General features: G+C 35.9%; 1 protein-coding gene across 2 annotated transcripts in view; it reads right to left on the minus strand.

Moving 5' to 3' along the window:
- Positions 1-22,051, minus strand: part of rk (G-protein coupled receptor rickets) — an 896,029-nt gene that overhangs the window by 416,988 nt on the left and 456,990 nt on the right. For both annotated transcript variants that reach the window (XM_072536684.1, XM_072536673.1), the window contains exon 3: positions 16,456-16,527. In XM_072536684.1, coding sequence (XP_072392785.1) covers positions 16,456-16,527 — 72 coding nt within the window. The remainder of the gene's footprint in view (positions 1-16,455; positions 16,528-22,051) is intronic.

Below are 22,051 nucleotides of genomic sequence, written 5' to 3' on the forward strand. Positions count from 1 at the left end.
TGACGATTCTACGTATAAGTGCAAATTATTACTGTAATGGGAAATATGATACCCGTATTTCATTTTGATGATCGCCGTGATGATCGCCAACGTCCGGAACGGATAGGCGCTTTAAGAAGAAGAAGAAGATTTCATTTTTGAGTTTAACTCTGCAGCGATGGCGCTAAGTCTCTCAGATCCAAGCGTCGTATTAGACAGTATAAAAAGAGTGGGGTTTAAACTATTAACTTCGTGCTCTTGGTACCTTACTAATATTTATTATTGCTTCGACCGTCGAGACGAGAATTTTTGCCAGACTTTTATTTTTATTGTTATAGCCTATTTGGGTTCATTAGACTTGACGCCACCACTTAAATAGCTCAAGTGACTTGTTTTATTTTCGTTTCTTGGAATTTATTTTACAAGTGGTGAGTAATTTTGCTGATATTATGTATTCTATTATGTAAACATGTATTATTTTACATTTTGCTTAATCAAATTTATTATTTTTAGCACAATGAGCTATGAAAAGGACAAAGTCGTTTACTTCAGTTGCTTGATAAAGTAGAAACTGACACAGATCAACATTTTGATGACATTGAATCAAAGGATGAAGTAGATAACATAAAGGAACATCTTTCAGATTCAGTTACTGAATAAGAGGGTGATGGCGATGATTGCGAAGTGGATGTAATACCAGCAAATGTTTCACGGATTGCTACTTTTATAGGCAAAGATGGACCAGTCTGGAAAAAACACTGCCCGGTACAAACGGTAATAACTCAATTAAGTCAATTTATTAGTTTTTCCCTTACCGGGTGTAAAAGTATATGGCAAGAATGCCAAACATAATTGATTGTTGGAATTTTTTTTCCGAAGACATTTTAAACAATATTGTTGAAAGTACGAACAAATATATAGATCAAATGAAAGAGGTGTATAACAGAACCCGTTCTGCTAAAAATACTGATGTAATCGAAATAAGAGCTTTACTAGGATTGCTTTATTTAGCTGGGTATTTGAAAAGTAATCGGTTAAGCACAGAAGAGTTGTGGGAGCGAGATGGCAGCGGGGTTGAAATGTTTTGGTTAACCATGTGACAGCAACGTTTTTTATTTTTGTTAAAATTTTTAGATTTGATGATTGAAAAACTCAAGACAAAAAAAATTGTACGATAAGCTAGCGCCTATAAGACAACTGTTTACTGTTTAAATAATGCACATTTCGGGGAAGATGCGGTTTTAAACAGTATATTCCTTCATATTCATATTTGTTCAAACTGAACAAATATGGATTAAAAATCCATATTTGATGATGCAAAATAATGCAAAGACTAGATATACATTAAATCTAAAACCATATGTTGTTTACAACCAGAGGTACCCTTTCATTTCAAAAATTATCCAGTTAGTATTGTCAAGAGATTAATTGGTTCAATATCGGGCACTAAAATAAACCTTACGTGTATAATTGGATTACCAGCTTTGAGCTTATTACAAAACTTCGTCATGATCACAATCTGACATATGTTGGTACAGTGAGAAAAACCAAAAGACAATTACCGTAGGAGTTTATAAACACCAAACATCCGGCGATTACAGTTTCGTCCAAAATAATGAGTGTCATAAAAGAAGGTATACATTTTCGTCCAAGCCCCTAAAATTGAGGTATAAAAGTTCGTCGTGAGGTATACAGCTGCACTAGAACATCCTAAACATTCGTCTAAGGTTAATAACATGTCAGTGTATTCAACATTTGAGTACATTTTGATTTGATTTTACAAATAACAAAGTTTCAAAACTCTAATTATTGTTGATTTATCGTCATAACAATCAATAAATGTCAGATTTCCATGGCACACTTGGAGAAAATAGAGGTATACCCATTAGAACTTTATCATTACTACCAGCATCAATTATTACTTCATAATCTTCAAATCAAAATATTCCGAAAATGGTACACAGTATTGAGTTTTACCAAAAGTACCTTTTTCGTCTAAAATTGAATGATGTTTAAGTTTACTTGAAATTTTGATTAATAATTATACTCTTAAAAAAGTTATATTGACTAATACTTAGTACGATCCGTGTAACTAGCGCCCTCTATGAGAATCAGATATAAAAACAAATTAATGGGATGTATCAGCTTCCAAAACATATTCGTTTAAAATTTCATTACAATGTTGCCAGTAGTTTCGGCAAAATCGTAAAAAATGCGTAAAATTTTTTTTTCTTCAACGCCCTGTATCTTGAAAACGGATGGCGTTACAAAAATTTTTTACTAAGCAATCCCCAATTATTTTTCAGTTTTTTACCTACCCTGGAGACGGGGTAGGGAAAACCTACCCTTTTTTTGAAACACCCCGTATAAATCGCAGGTTTGATTGCAGTTTTTCTAATAGTAATTACTATTTTTCTTGGGAATAAGCCACAATTTAAGTTTAAAATAAAATTATTGACGTTTAATTTCTTTTTCAGATATCGTTTTCAAAACACAAACATTATATTTTATCTAATTATAAACATAATATTTATTTTAATGACATTTATTGACGTCTACCAGACAGTAATGTATGCCAATGTCGAAAAGCATGTAAAAACGTGATTTATTTAGGTTTTAAAGATTTACCAATTACCAATATATCAAACAATTTGCATCACACAGATATACCAATAAGACAACTACGGTTAGGAAATCTAAAATCATAGGATTTTCGTACATCATACTGTATAAACATCAAGCAATAGATCACGTCTTTCATCTGTGTTGTAATCCATCAGTACCTATGGTAATAACAACAGATTTCGTAACGTTATGTCGGTACTTCTGTTATAAACTGACATAATGATATCACGAATATGATACCAGATACACATGTATATTCATTACAATTCTTGGCATACCATTTCAGATAGTTTATTATCATCTGTTCTGTCGATAAATCCCGACATTGGCAGTTAAATCACATTAATTAAAACAATACAGACTAGCCCGTCGATTCAAAGTAATGGAAAGTCTTTATTTTGCCTTTAATTGATTGATTTTCTTGATCGTTTTTTTGCTTTCCATTTATATACAACGAGTAATATCATTCATTAGACTAACTAAATAGTTTGAATATGAGAGAAGTCGTTATGAATGTTATACGGTGACAAATTTAATCGCCTTCATCATACTGTTCCCCGTGGAGAACTCGCTGTTTTCGCGTTTCCAGCGCACCAGTTGGGGCGATACTTATAAACCATGTGCACTAGTGCGCATTAGTGATGTTTTCTTTTAGTTGATCAACATTTTCAATTATGGTCTGATGTATATATTCTGATTTTTTTTAATGTTTGAGTCTGAGATTAAGGACTTATTTTTTCGGCTCTCTGGTTTATTTAATAAATTATTATGTTCGCTCCTAACGCCACTTGTTAACGTATTAACAAAGCATCCGTTGTTTATGTCTGACAGACCTGTCAAATTCAGATGTAAAAATTTAATTAATAATAAAATATAAATAAATATCATTTATTTATTTAGTGTCATAAAAATGTAAACAGCTGATTCAATATTTATTAAACTGTTTATTCGGGCTGTTGGGCCGTTGTCTTCTGTTGAGATTTGTTCTCGACGTTTCGCCAACACTAGGGGTTGGCATCTTCTGGAGATGTTGATGCTTCGCTTGTAAGCAGAAACTGACGACGCGTTGTACTACGGAGGCAATATTTATAATTCCCACTCGCCTCCCCTCCACTGGTTTCGGCTTGAGGGGGCGTGTCGTTGTTTATAGTAGCTTTTCTATCTCCGTGTTTGGCGGGAAGGGCGTTTGTGGATTTTAATACTGGTATCCATGTTTTGTTGATTTTTAGTCCTTCTTCTATCCTATTGAAATCGTTTGGGTGCTTGTATATTTCCACCGCTTCCCAATATAACCGTGGGTAGTACTGTGAAGTTTTGTCCAGCATCTGTGTTTCTTCAAATAGTATTCGATGTTCTCCGCTTCCCAAAGCGTGTTCGGCAACGGCAGATTTGTCGATATGTCCTAAACGACAATGGCTTTTATGTTCATTTATCCTGGTGTTGGTGTGTCTTTTTGTGGTTCCCACATATACCATTCCACATGTGCATGGTATTCGGTATACTCCGGCCGTTGCTAATGGGTCGCGTTTGTCTTTTACCGATCTTAAACAATCCTTGATCTTCTTTGTAGGTCTGAAGATGGTCTTTATGTTGGCTTTCTTGAGTATTCGCCCAATTCTGTCCGTTACCCCCGATATATAGGGCAAGAACGCTTTCCCTTTACATTCTGTTTCTTCGTCCCTTCTTCTAGATACGTTGTTCATCGCCTTGTGTATTTCTCTTCTGGTGTACCCATTAGAGGTGAGCGCTTTTTCAATATAAAGAAGTTCACTTTGGAGATGTTGTGGTTCACAAATTCTCTTCGCCCTCTCTGCCAAAGTTTTGATGATACCTTGTTTTTGGCTAGGATGATGATTTGAGTTCCTGTTTAGGTATCTGTCTGTGTGTGTAGGTTTTCGATACACTTTATGTCCTAAGTGACCTTCCTTTCGATTTACTAATACATCCAGGAACGCTAGTTGTTGAGCTTTTTCTGTTTCCATCGTAAATTGAATATTTGGATGTAGTGTATTTATATAAGCCAGGAAATCGTTTAGTTTTTCTGCTCCGTGACCCCAAATCACAAAGGTGTCATCAACGTATCTGAACCATACCCTAGGCTTGTATGCTGAGTCCATTATCTTCTTCTCTAAATGCTCCATGAAAAGGTTGGCTACGACCGGGCTTAGTGGGCTTCCCATTGCTACTCCATCCATCTGTTCATAAATTTGGTCTTCCCATGAAAAGTATGTGGTAGTTAGGCAAATACGGTATAATTCCACCATATCCTTGGAAACTAGTCCCTCAATTAAATTCAGAACGTCTTCTAGGGGGACTCTTGTAAATAGGGAAACCACATCAAAACTAACAAGAATGTCAGATTCCTGCAAAGTTATTCCTTTGATCTTCTCAATAAAATGGGCGGAGTCTTTTACAAAGGCATCGTTTTTTCCTATATGTGGTTGTAAAATATCGGCCAGATGTTTTGCAAGGCTGTAAGACGGAGATCCTATGGAGCTCACAATAGGGCGGAGAGGTACATCGTCTTTGTGTATTTTCGGCAAGCCATACAAGCGTGGTGGGACTGCTTCGCTGTTGCATATTCTTGGCTTTATCTCCTCTGGTATGGACGAAGATTTAATAAGTCTGTTGATTTTCCGTAGGGTGACTGCTGTGGGATCTTTTTTAAGTTTCTTATAAACCGCAGGATCTAGAAGATTTTGTATTTTCGTTTTGTAGTCGGCTGTCTTCATTACGATCGTGGCGTTTCCCTTGTCTGCTGGTAAAATTACAACATCTTTGTCTGCGTTTAACGATTTTATGGCACGTATTTCTTGGTGGCTCAAATTATTTTTCGGTGTCTTAGCTTTATGCAAAATTCTTGCTGATTCTGTCCTTATTTCTTCAGCTGCTTCGATTGGTAAGTTGCGGATCGCAGACTCTATATTAGCGATGATGTCTTCTTTGGGTATAACTTTAGGCACAATCGCAAAATTTCCCCCTTTGGCTAACAATGATGTTTCAGCTGAAGTTAAAACTTTATCTGAAAGGTTGACCACTGTTCTTTCTGTGTTTTGTTTTGATTCTACCTCCTTATGTTTGGTTAAGCGTTCGTATTTGTTTTTCTGGCGTTCAGTGTTCCTTTCTAGTTCATTTTCCATTTTTCTGTAACAAATGGATTCAATTTTATTCCAATCTTCATATTTCAACCTGCTGCTCAAAACGTAAAACAAATCTAGAAGCTCCTTGTCAACCTTCGCCAAATTTCGTCTGGTGTCATGTATTCGTTCTCGTAATAGTGCTTTTTCCATGCGTGTATATATTCTATTGGCTTGACTTGTTCTGATGGATCGATTCGTTCGTAAGAAGTTCGGTAGTACCCCGTTGTCCCGACATCGTGATAGAAAAGCTAACGACGCAAGAAGTTGAGCTTTCTTCTTCCGTAGACAATCTAGTCTTCTGTAGTATGTAGTTACCTCCTCCCCGTAGAGGCGACTGATAAATTGCGTTAGGCTTTCACGGCCATCGTCTAACTTATTAAACTGTTTATTCGGGCTGTTGGGCCGTTGTCTTCTGTTGAGATTTGTTCTCGACGTTTCGCCAACACTAGGGGTTGGCATCTTCTGGAGATGTTGATGCTTCGCTTGTAAGCAGAAACTGACGACGCGTTGTACTACGGAGGCAATATTTATAATTCCCACTCGCCTCCCCTCCACTGGTTTCGGCTTGAGGGGGCGTGTCGTTGTTTATAGTAGCTTTTCTATCTCCGTGTTTGGCGGGAAGGGCGTTTGTGGATTTTAATACTGGTATCCATGTTTTGTTGATTTTTAGTCCTTCTTCTATCCTATTGAAATTGTTTGGGTGCTTGTATATTTCCACCGCTTCCCGATATAACCGTGGGTAGTACTGTGAAGTTTTGTCCAGCATCTGTGTTTCTTCAAATAGTATTCGATGTTCTCCGCTTCCCAAAGCGTGTTCGGCAACGGCAGATTTGTCGATATGTCCTAAACGACAATGGCTTTTATGTTCATTTATCCTGGTGTTGGTGTGTCTTTTTGTGGTTCCCACATATACCATTCCACATGTGCATGGTATTCGGTATACTCCGGCCGTTGCTAATGGGTCGCGTTTGTCTTTTACCGATCTTAAACAATCCTTGATCTTCTTTGTAGGTCTGAAGATGGTCTTTATGTTGGCTTTCTTGAGTATTCGCCCAATTCTGTCCGTTACCCCCGATATATAGGGCAAGAACGCTTTCCCTTTACATTCTGTTTCTTCGTCCCTTCTTCTAGATACGTTGTTCATCGCCTTGTGTATTTCTCTTCTGGTGTACCCATTAGAGGTGAGCGCTTTTTCAATATAAAGAAGTTCACTTTGGAGATGTTGTGGTTCACAAATTCTCTTCGCCCTCTCTGCCAAAGTTTTGATGATACCTTGTTTTTGGCTAGGATGATGATTTGAGTTCCTGTTTAGGTATCTGTCTGTGTGTGTAGGTTTTCGATACACTTTATGTCCTAAGTGACCTTCCTTTCGATTTACTAATACATCCAGGAACGCTAGTTGTTGAGCTTTTTCTGTTTCCATCGTAAATTGAATATTTGGATGTAGTGTATTTATATAAGCCAGGAAATCGTTTAGTTTTTCTGCTCCGTGACCCCAAATCACAAAGGTGTCATCAACGTATCTGAACCATACCCTAGGCTTGTATGCTGAGTCCATTATCTTCTTCTCTAAATGCTCCATGAAAAGGTTGGCTACGACCGGGCTTAGTGGGCTTCCCATTGCTACTCCATCCATCTGTTCATAAATTTGGTCTTCCCATGAAAAGTATGTGGTAGTTAGGCAAATACGGTATAATTCCACCATATCCTTGGAAACTAGTCCCTCAATTAAATTCAGAACGTCTTCTAGGGGGACTCTTGTAAATAGGGAAACCACATCAAAACTAACAAGAATGTCAGATTCCTGCAAAGTTATTCCTTTGATCTTCTCAATAAAATGGGCGGAGTCTTTTACAAAGGCATCGTTTTTTCCTATATGTGGTTGTAAAATATCGGCCAGATGTTTTGCAAGGCTGTAAGACGGAGATCCTATGGAGCTCACAATAGGGCGGAGAGGTACATCGTCTTTGTGTATTTTCGGCAAGCCATACAAGCGTGGTGGGACTGCTTCGCTGTTGCATATTCTTGGCTTTATCTCCTCTGGTATGGACGAAGATTTAATAAGTCTGTTGATTTTCCGTAGGGTGACTGCTGTGGGATCTTTTTTAAGTTTCTTATAAACCGCAGGATCTAGAAGATTTTGTATTTTCGTTTTGTAGTCGGCTGTCTTCATTACGATCGTGGCGTTTCCCTTGTCTGCTGGTAAAATTACAACATCTTTGTCTGCGTTTAACGATTTTATGGCACGTATTTCTTGGTGGCTCAAATTATTTTTCGGTGTCTTAGCTTTATGCAAAATTCTTGCTGATTCTGTCCTTATTTCTTCAGCTGCTTCGATTGGTAAGTTGCGGATCGCAGACTCTATATTAGCGATGATGTCTTCTTTGGGTATAACTTTAGGCACAATCGCAAAATTTCCCCCTTTGGCTAACAATGATGTTTCAGCTGAAGTTAAAACTTTATCTGAAAGATTGACCACTGTTCTTTCTGTGTTTTGTTTTGATTCTACCTCCTTATGTTTGGTTAAGCGTTCGTATTTGTTTTTCTGGCGTTCAGTGTTCCTTTCTAGTTCATTTTCCATTTTTCTGTAACAAATGGATTCAATTTTATTCCAATCTTCATATTTCAACCTGCTGCTCAAAACGTAAAACAAATCTAGAAGCTCCTTGTCAACCTTCGCCAAATTTCGTCTGGTGTCATGTATTCGTTCTCGTAATAGTGCTTTTTCCATGCGTGTATATATTCTATTGGCTTGACTTGTTCTGATGGATCGATTCGTTCGTAAGAAGTTCGGTAGTACCCCGTTGTCCCGACATCGTGATAGAAAAGCTAACGACGCAAGAAGTTGAGCTTTCTTCTTCCGTAGACAATCTAGTCTTCTGTAGTATGTAGTTACCTCCTCCCCGTAGAGGCGACTGATAAATTGCGTTAGGCTTTCACGGCCATCGTCTAACTTATTAAACTGTTTATTCGGGCTGTTGGGCCGTTGTCTTCTGTTGAGATTTGTTCTCGACGTTTCGCCAACACTAGGGGTTGGCATCTTCTGGAGATGTTGATGCTTCGCTTGTAAGCAGAAACTGACGACGCGTTGTACTACGGAGGCAATATTTATAATTCCCACTCGCCTCCCCTCCACTGGTTTCGGCTTGAGGGGGCGTGTCGTTGTTTATAGTAGCTTTTCTATCTCCGTGTTTGGCGGGAAGGGCGTTTGTGGATTTTAATACTGGTATCCATGTTTTGTTGATTTTTAGTCCTTCTTCTATCCTATTGAAATTGTTTGGGTGCTTGTATATTTCCACCGCTTCCCGATATAACCGTGGGTAGTACTGTGAAGTTTTGTCCAGCATCTGTGTTTCTTCAAATAGTATTCGATGTTCTCCGCTTCCCAAAGCGTGTTCGGCAACGGCAGATTTGTCGATATGTCCTAAACGACAATGGCTTTTATGTTCATTTATCCTGGTGTTGGTGTGTCTTTTTGTGGTTCCCACATATACCATTCCACATGTGCATGGTATTCGGTATACTCCGGCCGTTGCTAATGGGTCGCGTTTGTCTTTTACCGATCTTAAACAATCCTTGATCTTCTTTGTAGGTCTGAAGATGGTCTTTATGTTGGCTTTCTTGAGTATTCGCCCAATTCTGTCCGTTACCCCCGATATATAGGGCAAGAACGCTTTCCCTTTACATTCTGTTTCTTCGTCCCTTCTTCTAGATACGTTGTTCATCGCCTTGTGTATTTCTCTTCTGGTGTACCCATTAGAGGTGAGCGCTTTTTCAATATAAAGAAGTTCACTTTGGAGATGTTGTGGTTCACAAATTCTCTTCGCCCTCTCTGCCAAAGTTTTGATGATACCTTGTTTTTGGCTAGGATGATGATTTGAGTTCCTGTTTAGGTATCTGTCTGTGTGTGTAGGTTTTCGATACACTTTATGTCCTAAGTGACCTTCCTTTCGATTTACTAATACATCCAGGAACGCTAGTTGTTGAGCTTTTTCTGTTTCCATCGTAAATTGAATATTTGGATGTAGTGTATTTATATAAGCCAGGAAATCGTTTAGTTTTTCTGCTCCGTGACCCCAAATCACAAAGGTGTCATCAACGTATCTGAACCATACCCTAGGCTTGTATGCTGAGTCCATTATCTTCTTCTCTAAATGCTCCATGAAAAGGTTGGCTACGACCGGGCTTAGTGGGCTTCCCATTGCTACTCCATCCATCTGTTCATAAATTTGGTCTTCCCATGAAAAGTATGTGGTAGTTAGGCAAATACGGTATAATTCCACCATATCCTTGGAAACTAGTCCCTCAATTAAATTCAGAACGTCTTCTAGGGGGACTCTTGTAAATAGGGAAACCACATCAAAACTAACAAGAATGTCAGATTCCTGCAAAGTTATTCCTTTGATCTTCTCAATAAAATGGGCGGAGTCTTTTACAAAGGCATCGTTTTTTCCTATATGTGGTTGTAAAATATCGGCCAGATGTTTTGCAAGGCTGTAAGACGGAGATCCTATGGAGCTCACAATAGGGCGGAGAGGTACATCGTCTTTGTGTATTTTCGGCAAGCCATACAAGCGTGGTGGGACTGCTTCGCTGTTGCATATTCTTGGCTTTATCTCCTCTGGTATGGACGAAGATTTAATAAGTCTGTTGATTTTCCGTAGGGTGACTGCTGTGGGATCTTTTTTAAGTTTCTTATAAACCGCAGGATCTAGAAGATTTTGTATTTTCGTTTTGTAGTCGGCTGTCTTCATTACGATCGTGGCGTTTCCCTTGTCTGCTGGTAAAATTACAACATCTTTGTCTGCGTTTAACGATTTTATGGCACGTATTTCTTGGTGGCTCAAATTATTTTTCGGTGTCTTAGCTTTATGCAAAATTCTTGCTGATTCTGTCCTTATTTCTTCAGCTGCTTCGATTGGTAAGTTGCGGATCGCAGACTCTATATTAGCGATGATGTCTTCTTTGGGTATAACTTTAGGCACAATCGCAAAATTTCCCCCTTTGGCTAACAATGATGTTTCAGCTGAAGTTAAAACTTTATCTGAAAGATTGACCACTGTTCTTTCTGTGTTTTGTTTTGATTCTACCTCCTTATGTTTGGTTAAGCGTTCGTATTTGTTTTTCTGGCGTTCAGTGTTCCTTTCTAGTTCATTTTCCATTTTTCTGTAACAAATGGATTCAATTTTATTCCAATCTTCATATTTCAACCTGCTGCTCAAAACGTAAAACAAATCTAGAAGCTCCTTGTCAACCTTCGCCAAATTTCGTCTGGTGTCATGTATTCGTTCTCGTAATAGTGCTTTTTCCATGCGTGTATATATTCTATTGGCTTGACTTGTTCTGATGGATCGATTCGTTCGTAAGAAGTTCGGTAGTACCCCGTTGTCCCGACATCGTGATAGAAAAGCTAACGACGCAAGAAGTTGAGCTTTCTTCTTCCGTAGACAATCTAGTCTTCTGTAGTATGTAGTTACCTCCTCCCCGTAGAGGCGACTGATAAATTGTCTACGGAAGAAGAAAGCTCAACTTCTTGCGTCGTTAGCTTTTCTATCACGATGTCGGGACAACGGGGTACTACCGAACTTCTTACGAACGAATCGATCCATCAGAACAAGTCAAGCCAATAGAATATATACACGCATGGAAAAAGCACTATTACGAGAACGAATACATGACACCAGACGAAATTTGGCGAAGGTTGACAAGGAGTTTCTAGATTTGTTTTACGTTTTGAGCAGCAGGTTGAAATATGAAGATTGGAATAAAATTGAATCCATTTGTTACAGAAAAATGGAAAATGAACTAGAAAGGAACACTGAACGCCAGAAAAACAAATACGAACGCTTAACCAAACATAAGGAGGTAGAATCAAAACAAAACACAGAAAGAACAGTGGTCAATCTTTCAGATAAAGTTTTAACTTCAGCTGAAACATCATTGTTAGCCAAAGGGGGAAATTTTGCGATTGTGCCTAAAGTTATACCCAAAGAAGACATCATCGCTAATATAGAGTCTGCGATCCGCAACTTACCAATCGAAGCAGCTGAAGAAATAAGGACAGAATCAGCAAGAATTTTGCATAAAGCTAAGACACCGAAAAATAATTTGAGCCACCAAGAAATACGTGCCATAAAATCGTTAAACGCAGACAAAGATGTTGTAATTTTACCAGCAGACAAGGGAAACGCCACGATCGTAATGAAGACAGCCGACTACAAAACGAAAATACAAAATCTTCTAGATCCTGCGGTTTATAAGAAACTTAAAAAAGATCCCACAGCAGTCACCCTACGGAAAATCAACAGACTTATTAAATCTTCGTCCATACCAGAGGAGATAAAGCCAAGAATATGCAACAGCGAAGCAGTCCCACCACGCTTGTATGGCTTGCCGAAAATACACAAAGACGATGTACCTCTCCGCCCTATTGTGAGCTCCATAGGATCTCCGTCTTACAGCCTTGCAAAACATCTGGCCGATATTTTACAACCACATATAGGAAAAAACGATGCCTTTGTAAAAGACTCCGCCCATTTTATTGAGAAGATCAAAGGAATAACTTTGCAGGAATCTGACATTCTTGTTAGTTTTGATGTGGTTTCCCTATTTACAAGAGTCCCCCTAGAAGACGTTCTGAATTTAATTGAGGGACTAGTTTCCAAGGATATGGTGGAATTATACCGTATTTGCCTAACTACCACATACTTTTCATGGGAAGACCAAATTTATGAACAGATGGATGGAGTAGCAATGGGAAGCCCACTAAGCCCGGTCGTAGCCAACCTTTTCATGGAGCATTTAGAGAAGAAGATAATGGACTCAGCATACAAGCCTAGGGTATGGTTCAGATACGTTGATGACACCTTTGTGATTTGGGGTCACGGAGCAGAAAAACTAAACGATTTCCTGGCTTATATAAATACACTACATCCAAATATTCAATTTACGATGGAAACAGAAAAAGCTCAACAACTAGCGTTCCTGGATGTATTAGTAAATCGAAAGGAAGGTCACTTAGGACATAAAGTGTATCGAAAACCTACACACACAGACAGATACCTAAACAGGAACTCAAATCATCATCCTAGCCAAAAACAAGGTATCATCAAAACTTTGGCAGAGAGGGCGAAGAGAATTTGTGAACCACAACATCTCCAAAGTGAACTTCTTTATATTGAAAAAGCGCTCACCTCTAATGGGTACACCAGAAGAGAAATACACAAGGCGATGAACAACGTATCTAGAAGAAGGGACGAAGAAACAGAATGTAAAGGGAAAGCGTTCTTGCCCTATATATCGGGGGTAACGGACAGAATTGGGCGAATACTCAAGAAAGCCAACATAAAGACCATCTTCAGACCTACAAAGAAGATCAAGGATTGTTTAAGATCGGTAAAAGACAAACGCGACCCATTAGCAACGGCCGGAGTATACCGAATACCATGCACATGTGGAATGGTATATGTGGGAACCACAAAAAGACACACCAACACCAGGATAAATGAACATAAAAGCCATTGTCGTTTAGGACATATCGACAAATCTGCCGTTGCCGAACACGCTTTGGGAAGCGGAGAACATCGAATACTATTTGAAGAAACACAGATGCTGGACAAAACTTCACAGTACTACCCACGGTTATATCGGGAAGCGGTGGAAATATACAAGCACCCAAACAATTTCAATAGGATAGAAGAAGGACTAAAAATCAACAAAACATGGATACCAGTATTAAAATCCACAAACGCCCTTCCCGCCAAACACGGAGATAGAAAAGCTACTATAAACAACGACACGCCCCCTCAAGCCGAAACCAGTGGAGGGGAGGCGAGTGGGAATTATAAATATTGCCTCCGTAGTACAACGCGTCGTCAGTTTCTGCTTACAAGCGAAGCATCAACATCTCCAGAAGATGCCAACCCCTAGTGTTGGCGAAACGTCGAGAACAAATCTCAACAGAAGACAACGGCCCAACAGCCCGAATAAACAGTTTAATAAGTTAGACGATGGCCGTGAAAGCCTAACGCAATTTATGATTCAATATTGTTGCCCACCCTATTTTATGTAAAACGTGAGACACTGCTACATATTTCGCCATCTAGTAGTCAGAAAAAACACTAAACATTAGTTGTTTTCCCAATATAGGATACAAAGTAGATGTTAACAGACAACTGTTTAACATAACATTAGAAATTTATAACCGCTTGGCGGTAAAGGGTGATTAGTTTTGCGTTAAGTTTTCGTAGGTTATATTATTATGTAGTTCACCAGTTGCATTTTAGGAGAGTTTGTAGGACTTTTCGACTTATTTTGAAAAATCTTTTGTAGTGTTCAACTAGTAAGGCTTCTAAATATCAAATAGTGATGTAATCGTCGTAACTAATCAATATTGTTTACGTTTTAGAAAAAATGACAAACATGCATAATATTACTAATCCCAAAGATGCAAAGCAATTGTTAAAAATATATGAGAGTCAACAGAAGACAACGGCCCAACAGCCCGAATAAACAGTTTAATAAGTTAGACGATGGCCGTGAAAGCCTAACGCAATTTATGATTCAATATTGTTGCCCACCCTATTTTATGTAAAACGTGAGACACTGCTACATATTTCGCCATCTAGTAGTCAGAAAAAACACTAAACATTAGTTGTTTTCCCAATATAGGATACAAAGTAGATGTTAACAGATAACTGTTTAACATAACATTAGAAATTTATAACCGCTTGGCGGTAAAGGGTGATTAGTTTTGCGTTAAGTTTTCGTAGGTTATATTATTATGTAGTTCACCAGTTGCATTTTAGGAGAGTTTGTAGGACTTTTCGACTTATTTTGAAAAATCTTTTGTAGTGTTCAACTAGTAAGGCTTCTAAATATCAAATAGTGATGTAATCGTCGTAACTAATCAATATTGTTTACGTTTTAGAAAAAATGACAAACATGCATAATATTACTAATCCCAAAGATGCAAAGCAATTGTTAAAAATATATGAGAGTTTAGAAGATGACGATACTTTGGCTCAGGAAATTGACGAGTGTAACGATGTTCAACTCACGTTGCATTATCCAATAACGGAAATGATTTTGACAGAGACGTTGCCGGAAGTGATGAAGAAGACTATAGTAAATATTTCAACTTCAAAAATATTTACTATAGGAAATTGTAACAGAATGTAGAAAACAAAGAAAAATTATAGAAGTTCCTCAACCTTACGTTGTGCAAATGTATAACAAGGGAATGGGTGGTGTAGACTTATTCGAAAATCTAAGAGGTTTATATAGGATTCGAATTCGACCTAAAGAGTTTTATATAGGATTCGTATTGGGCGATATTAAGATTTTGCTTGAATGGAGCAATATTCAACATGTGCATTCTTTATCGCAATATTGAGGCAATTTGTTTATTACAATTTTACAGGCTAATTTGGTAGGCCCTACTGGCAGCTCCAGATATTCCAACGCTACGTGGAGTACGTCCAAAATCTTTAAAACAAGACATGCTGTTGCTGACGAAATTCGTTGTTTACCATTTTATTGGATGCTGTAGTCTATGCGCAGGATTTTGAAAAACAGCATTTCCAAGGTGTTAAGAAGTTCACATGGAGTTTTAAAGAAATAATGACATAAGCTGCAGAAACAAGAAAGGACAAGAGAATGTTAGAAACAGCAAAGATGAAAACACTTAAAAAAATTTATGGGAAGACACTATGGGACAGAGCTAGAAGTACAGATATACGATGTAGATACAAGGTATAGAACATTAAGAATTGGGTAAGAAATAGAAGAGTAGAATGAAACGATCATATATGCCTAATGACAACAAATAGGGTATTAAAGACGACAAACGACTGTGTCCCAATAAGAAGACGATCAGTAGTAAGACCACGAAAACGATGGAACGACAACTTACTGGAAGCACATTGAAAAACAGACAGAGTCATGTCTAAATAAAAAGAAGGAGAGTTTTAAAAAATAAATTTTGTTATCACCTATGATAACCTGAAGCCCAATTCGGTGGTTGATCTCCCTAAGATTTGTCCATTTTGTGTCCATCTCCATGGGTCAATCCAGATCATTTGAAGATTGTTGTGGGACAGTGTGTTTGTTTTGTATAAAATTTAGCATAAAGTAACACCCAACGTGGTAAACAAATATAAACTGCTACACTATTTCATGAAAGAGTAAAATACAGTGAATGCGATATGACCCAGTTTAGTCTTACCATACAACTACTCTAAAACTTTCCTACTTGGTCAACTTTTCCAATGGGTCCTCTTCTTAGAGTATCATCTATGAAGATCGTTTGGCAATCATAATGGCTATTTTTATTTTTAAACTTGCTGCTCTAAGTAAATTAATCGATCTGCATTGATACCAATCACGTCGATTCCTTAACCAAGAATTCTGAATTTTGCCAACAGATCTTCTTCCTTAAATCTGTAAAATGGTCTACCAAAACCCAATACAAATTCATGAGTCATGTTACGAAACACTATCTGCATATCCAAAGTCTGAACATATTTTATCTGATGCATAAGAAACTTATTCGGGCTAGGCAGCAGCTTATATAAACTGACCTGTCAAATGAAAAATGTGCGTCCTTTAATACAATATAGCCTCATAAACAGTATTGTTCTCTCTACTAATAACTCTCACTAGTTAATATAGAAGTGGTTTTGTTCAAATAAAAAAAGAGTTTTGTACTTACAGTCTTTTTAAAAAGGTGTTATTTTCAAACGTGTTGTCTACAATTCGTTCCAATTTGTTGTCCGATAGGGTCCTGAAACAAATAAAACAGTCTTTAATTGAGATCTAGTAATGATTTATATAATTTTGAACATTATCAAATATTTGAGAGTCCTATGAATTTCTAACTAACTTCAGTAATCACGATAATATTATAATAATCAATAGAAATGACGATCTGGAAATATATATTACCACCAGCACCACCATTACTATTAAATTTATTGTAATACTAATTTATTAATTATTATTATTAATAAAATCTGGCCTCGGCAATATGTTTAGAGTAGTGTCGAGAATGTTCTCCCACAAGAATACTTCAACTATTCCACCTACAAGAACATTGATAAGGAAACATGGTTATCGAACGATAGGGAAAAAACAAGCAATCTTGTACTAGCAAAGGCAAGATATTCAACTAATATATTAGCCTCAAGAAGCCAAACAGGGACAGATGCAGAGTCAAAGCACTTGCCCGTTAAAGTCTAATTAAGGGTTAGGATAAAGTTACTAAATCTGGACTACAACGATATTGGATAAAAATTAAACGCACAAATAGAAATACCAGGCAAAAATACCAGCAAAATTAGGAAACAATATGTCACAGACTTGCCATAGGGCTTGAAAAATGCTAAAATAAAAATTGTCGAAAACTAAAAGACCAAAAGGCTGCAAAAACAGAGTTTTGGCCGAAAAAAAGCCCAAAAAATATTGATATGATAATGAATGCCAACTAGCGCAAGGTACTAAAATGAAAGTAGACTAAAGATGTTACAATGCCCAAGGAATACACACAGACAACAACTTGACATACACAGAGCAAAGGCAAGGAAACTCTTACAAAGGAAAGGGAGAAGCTTGCAATAAAATAATAACAGATATGAAATAAATGCAACTTTGATTAATAGCCGCATTTTCTACAGGTAGATCAAGAACTTAAAGAAAGCGTATTTTAAACATCTATCCAATATAAGAAGTAGGGGACAACAGAAGTACAAAATCGCCATCATTAATCAAAGTTAAAAATACACTGCATCAACTAAAAACAACAAAAACGTAAAAGGTACAACATAGTTGCAGACATTATAAAATATGGTGGAGGACTCTGAATGAGGCGATACAACCTTGGTGTTAAAGACATGGGAATCGGAAAAACTGTCGAAGGAATGAAACGGAGGCATAATTTTGCCCTTTTATAAAAACATGACACAGCAATATGCAAGAATTAGGTACAGGGTTATCACGATGGTTAATTAGATCATATTTTAAATATTAGAAAAATGCAGGAAAAAATTAGGAATTTAATAAAGATGTGCACTTGCTGTTTACAGATTTTGACAAGCTTATGAAAGCATCGTAAGAGATAGTGGGTGGATGGCCATGGTTAGTATATAAGCACCACGTAAGATTATTAATTTAACTAAAATATGTAGCAAGAACTCAACGGTTAATAATTAATATAATTAATAATATAATTCAATCTTTTCTTATATCACGCAACCGTCACTTTTTTTCCAAACTCCTCTTTCCTTTGATCTTACCGTAGAAAACTATAGAACTGAACAAAACTGGCAAAATATTGAATTCAAATATAAGCCTACGATAAACGCATGATTCGTAAAGCCAAGACCATGTTTTTATTTATTTATTTATTTATTTATTTATTTATTTATTTCTTTATTTATTTATTTATTTATTTATTGATTTATTAATTTATTTATTTATTTATTTATTTATTTATTTATTTATTTATTTATTTATTTATTTATTTATTTATTTATTTATTTATTTATTTATTTATTTATTTATTTATTTATTTATTTATTTATTTATTTATTTATTTATTTATTTATTTATTTATTTATTTATTTATTTATTTATTTTTTTATTTATTTATTTATTTATTTATTTATTTATTTATTTATTTATTTATTTATTTATTTATTTATTTATTTATTTATTTATTTATTTATTTATTTACTTATTAATTAATTTTTTAATTAATTATTTAATTAATTAATTTATTTATTTAATTTTTTTAATGGGCATTACCTATTCCACAGCCACTCAAATAAACACATGCCTAAGACTAGAAATAAATTCGGCCTTCGGTGCAAAAAAATCTAGATTTGGGTGAATATTTGCCCATCTTAGTGCTCCAGATAAAAAATTATTGTATGCATAGTTGGTTCTGTGAAGAGGAACATAAAAAGTTTGGTTTAATCGTCTTCTACGGAGAGGTACATGCAGATCAATCAGCTCAAGTAGCTGAGAATACAAGACTGTAGAATTAATTATGCCATAAAGCATCTTTGCATCTTTAGTTAATCTTCGTCGATACGAAGGACCAGGACCCTTATTCACATCCAGTTCCGATAATTTTAAGTAAATATCTGATACAGTTATGTTGAAACTAGTCATGTTATTGAGACCAAGTGTGTGTAAGTATGTCACATATTTGAGTGGAATATACTGTAGAAAAATATTCTGCAAAGAGATTTACAATATCTGGTCCGTGACTGGATTCAACATAGAGGGCAAGGAAGGTTTCTCCCTCTGTAAATGACCAAAATCCCGTCAAATTATTTATTAGTGATAAAAAACTGTGATAAAAATCAGATGTTTTCACATAGGTAGCCGACTTAAAGTCCCTATAGCAACCATCACTAACCAAACCACTATTATTGGGGCACCTTTTGGTCATCTTTATCTTAAATTCGAGGAGTGGGTGGTGCTCTCAAAAGAGCTTCATCTGTCCTGGATACAGTTACATCAGCATCATCAAACAACACCAAATCTCAATAGTGTTGGACTGAAAAAAATTGTGGTATGCTCACCTACCAGACACAACCTGCAGGGCTTCAACTTCAGTTGCTGTGGCAGCTGGTAGTGTGCAGATTTATAAACTTCAGCTATTTGTTCTAAGTTTTTACAAAATATGGAATATTTCTTAAATGCAGACTTTGGTGGCAAATATGCTGTTCCTATAATTAACTGATTTACACCTTCAGTCACCAAGACAAAAGTTGTTCGATTGTCTCTTTAACTGTTATAGATTTACTGCTAAAGCTCTTGTGAACTGCAATAAGGACTCCACCACTTCTTGAGAATGAACTTGTTTCCCTGGAGCGATTTACAATTTCCAGTGCAACAGAAAATATAAGTTTAATTATTATTGGTAACAAAAACAAACGCATAGCGTAAAAAACAGGCTACAAAAACTAAAACTTTAATATTGTTAACTATAGTTTAAAAATCGTGCCACAACTATTTTGTCAGACATAATAAAGTGTTTGTAATTATTTCGAATATTGTTCGAACAGATCTTTAGACAGAAAGTTTTTTCTTCAGTTAATTTTTCATTTATCACGCTCTTTTATTTGTTGATTCCTATCCATCGCCTTTGCTTGCACCGAGCTTGTACCGTAAAGATAACCCGCATTAAACTCTATATAAATTTTCTAATCCATCAGTTGCACAGTTCTTACATGAATAGTCTTTAATGAAAACCAGTGAAGTATTAAGTAATAAAAAACATCTTGTATGCACAATTTATTGCCTTTAAAGTGCATTCAAGTCTAAACAGCCATTTATATGATGGAATGACGTATAAGAGCATGCAACAATCACCGTTCAACTATAACTGATCGTGCGATTCAAGCGTTTACTTAGACTTAGACTTTATTTTTTACCGATTAGGATTTTGAAAAAGTGGTTTAAAAGAGATGTGACGTTGAATAATGTGTTCACTTATCGACAATACGGAATATGTACACATTACTTTTAGACCGGACTGTGAATCCTACCCTGTTCGGAAAATTTGTCAGATTGTTTCTTCGCTTATTTTTGCTTTTAGTCCAGTCGTCAGAGATTTGACCTCTAACAATCATACAAACAAGTTGAATTTTGTTGAGAATGTCAATTTTGGGATGCTAAAAGAGATGCACAAAATTTTACTACTTTTATTCTAAGACTTCTCCCTAAAACTCTCCCTCGTAGGTGGGGAAAAACGGAAAAAATCGATTTACCAGATTTACCAAGAATCTGTACACCGTAAATAAAAATATTTCAAATAAAAAATGTAGCTGAGATAATTTTGAACAAAAATGTCTATAAGCACTTTTTGCGTAGAATAAATCGTTCTCTCAGTAACAACGCTTAAAGCGACTGGTGAGTTTCAATGTCTGGTACGCGCACGAAATAAAAGTTGTATCAACTCGACGGTAAACATTCGATTATGATAAATCTTGTGATTAGATTGTCCTATTGACAAAAATTAAAATGTGCTTTAATGGAAAAAAATGCAGCTTTCTTATAAAGTGTTTGTATATTATTGAAGATGAAGTCATTCTCTATAAAGGTGTTAAATAAATAAACGTTTAGCGATTTTTACCATTCTTTACGATTCTCATAAGATTAATAACATTAATTACTTCTAGTGACCGGTCACAATGTAATTTTTAAAATTAGAGTCCAATCTTTAAAACATATAGCCTAAAATTTTAGTTATGAGTTTTGGCAATATATATATATATATATATATATATATATATATATATATATATATATATATATATATATATATATATATATATATATATATAAGGTATTTGAAATATGCCCAAAAAACGCTGAATTTAAACATTCACATTACAAATAATCGCACTTCATGGGAAGTGCTTCCACGAAAAAGGTATTAGGTATAATTTGTAGTTGAAGTTGATTCGTTTCGAAAAACGTACTTATGTAATGAAAATGATGCAATTTTAAACTTTTTAGATCGCTTGTAATGTGAAAGTTTAAATTTAATTTTTTTAGGCATATTTTAAATGTCTCACATTTGTTGTTAAAACTCAAAACCGAAATTTCAGGCTATATGTTTTCAAAACTTCCTTTATCCTTTATTTAGGGATTATAACCGAAGCAACGACGAATAACATACCAAGAACAAAAAGATTTAGAAAAAACCGTGTAGAACAGAGTTAAAAAAAAGATCAGATTTGAGTATAAAAAGTTTACAATCGCAAAAACAAGACGACCTAAATAAAAAGGTATGCCGAACAACGAAAAAAAGTAAAGAAAATCCTAAGGGAGCGGAAACGAAAGTATATGAATGATAAAGTAAAGCGTATTGAAGAAAATTACAAGCAAAATGGAATAAAAAAATTTTACAAAGATGACATTAAAACCAGGTATCAGGGAAGAATGATGAATGCAAAACATATGCAAGGAAACCTGATAGTGGACGAAAACCAAATAATAGTGAAAGATGGAAAGAATATTTCGAAGACACGCTAAATGATGGAGTGACTACTGAAGAAAATTATAATGTTCCTTAACCTCAAATAGTAATAGAAGAAATACCAAAGCTCACACGAGAAGAAAATTAAGAAATAATAAAAGATATGAAAAATAAAAAAAACCCACGGGGAGAGCGGCATTATAGCAGAGAACTTAAAATATGGAGGAGAGGTTTTAATAAACCAACTTTATGAGCTAATACTAGAAGTGTAGGATGTAGAAGAAATACCTCAAGAATGGAATAAGTCGACTGTAAT

The sequence above is a fragment of the Diabrotica undecimpunctata genome, chromosome 1 (genome assembly GCF_040954645.1).
Source record: "Diabrotica undecimpunctata isolate CICGRU chromosome 1, icDiaUnde3, whole genome shotgun sequence".
In the NCBI taxonomy this organism is placed as follows: Eukaryota; Metazoa; Arthropoda; class Insecta; order Coleoptera; family Chrysomelidae; genus Diabrotica; species Diabrotica undecimpunctata.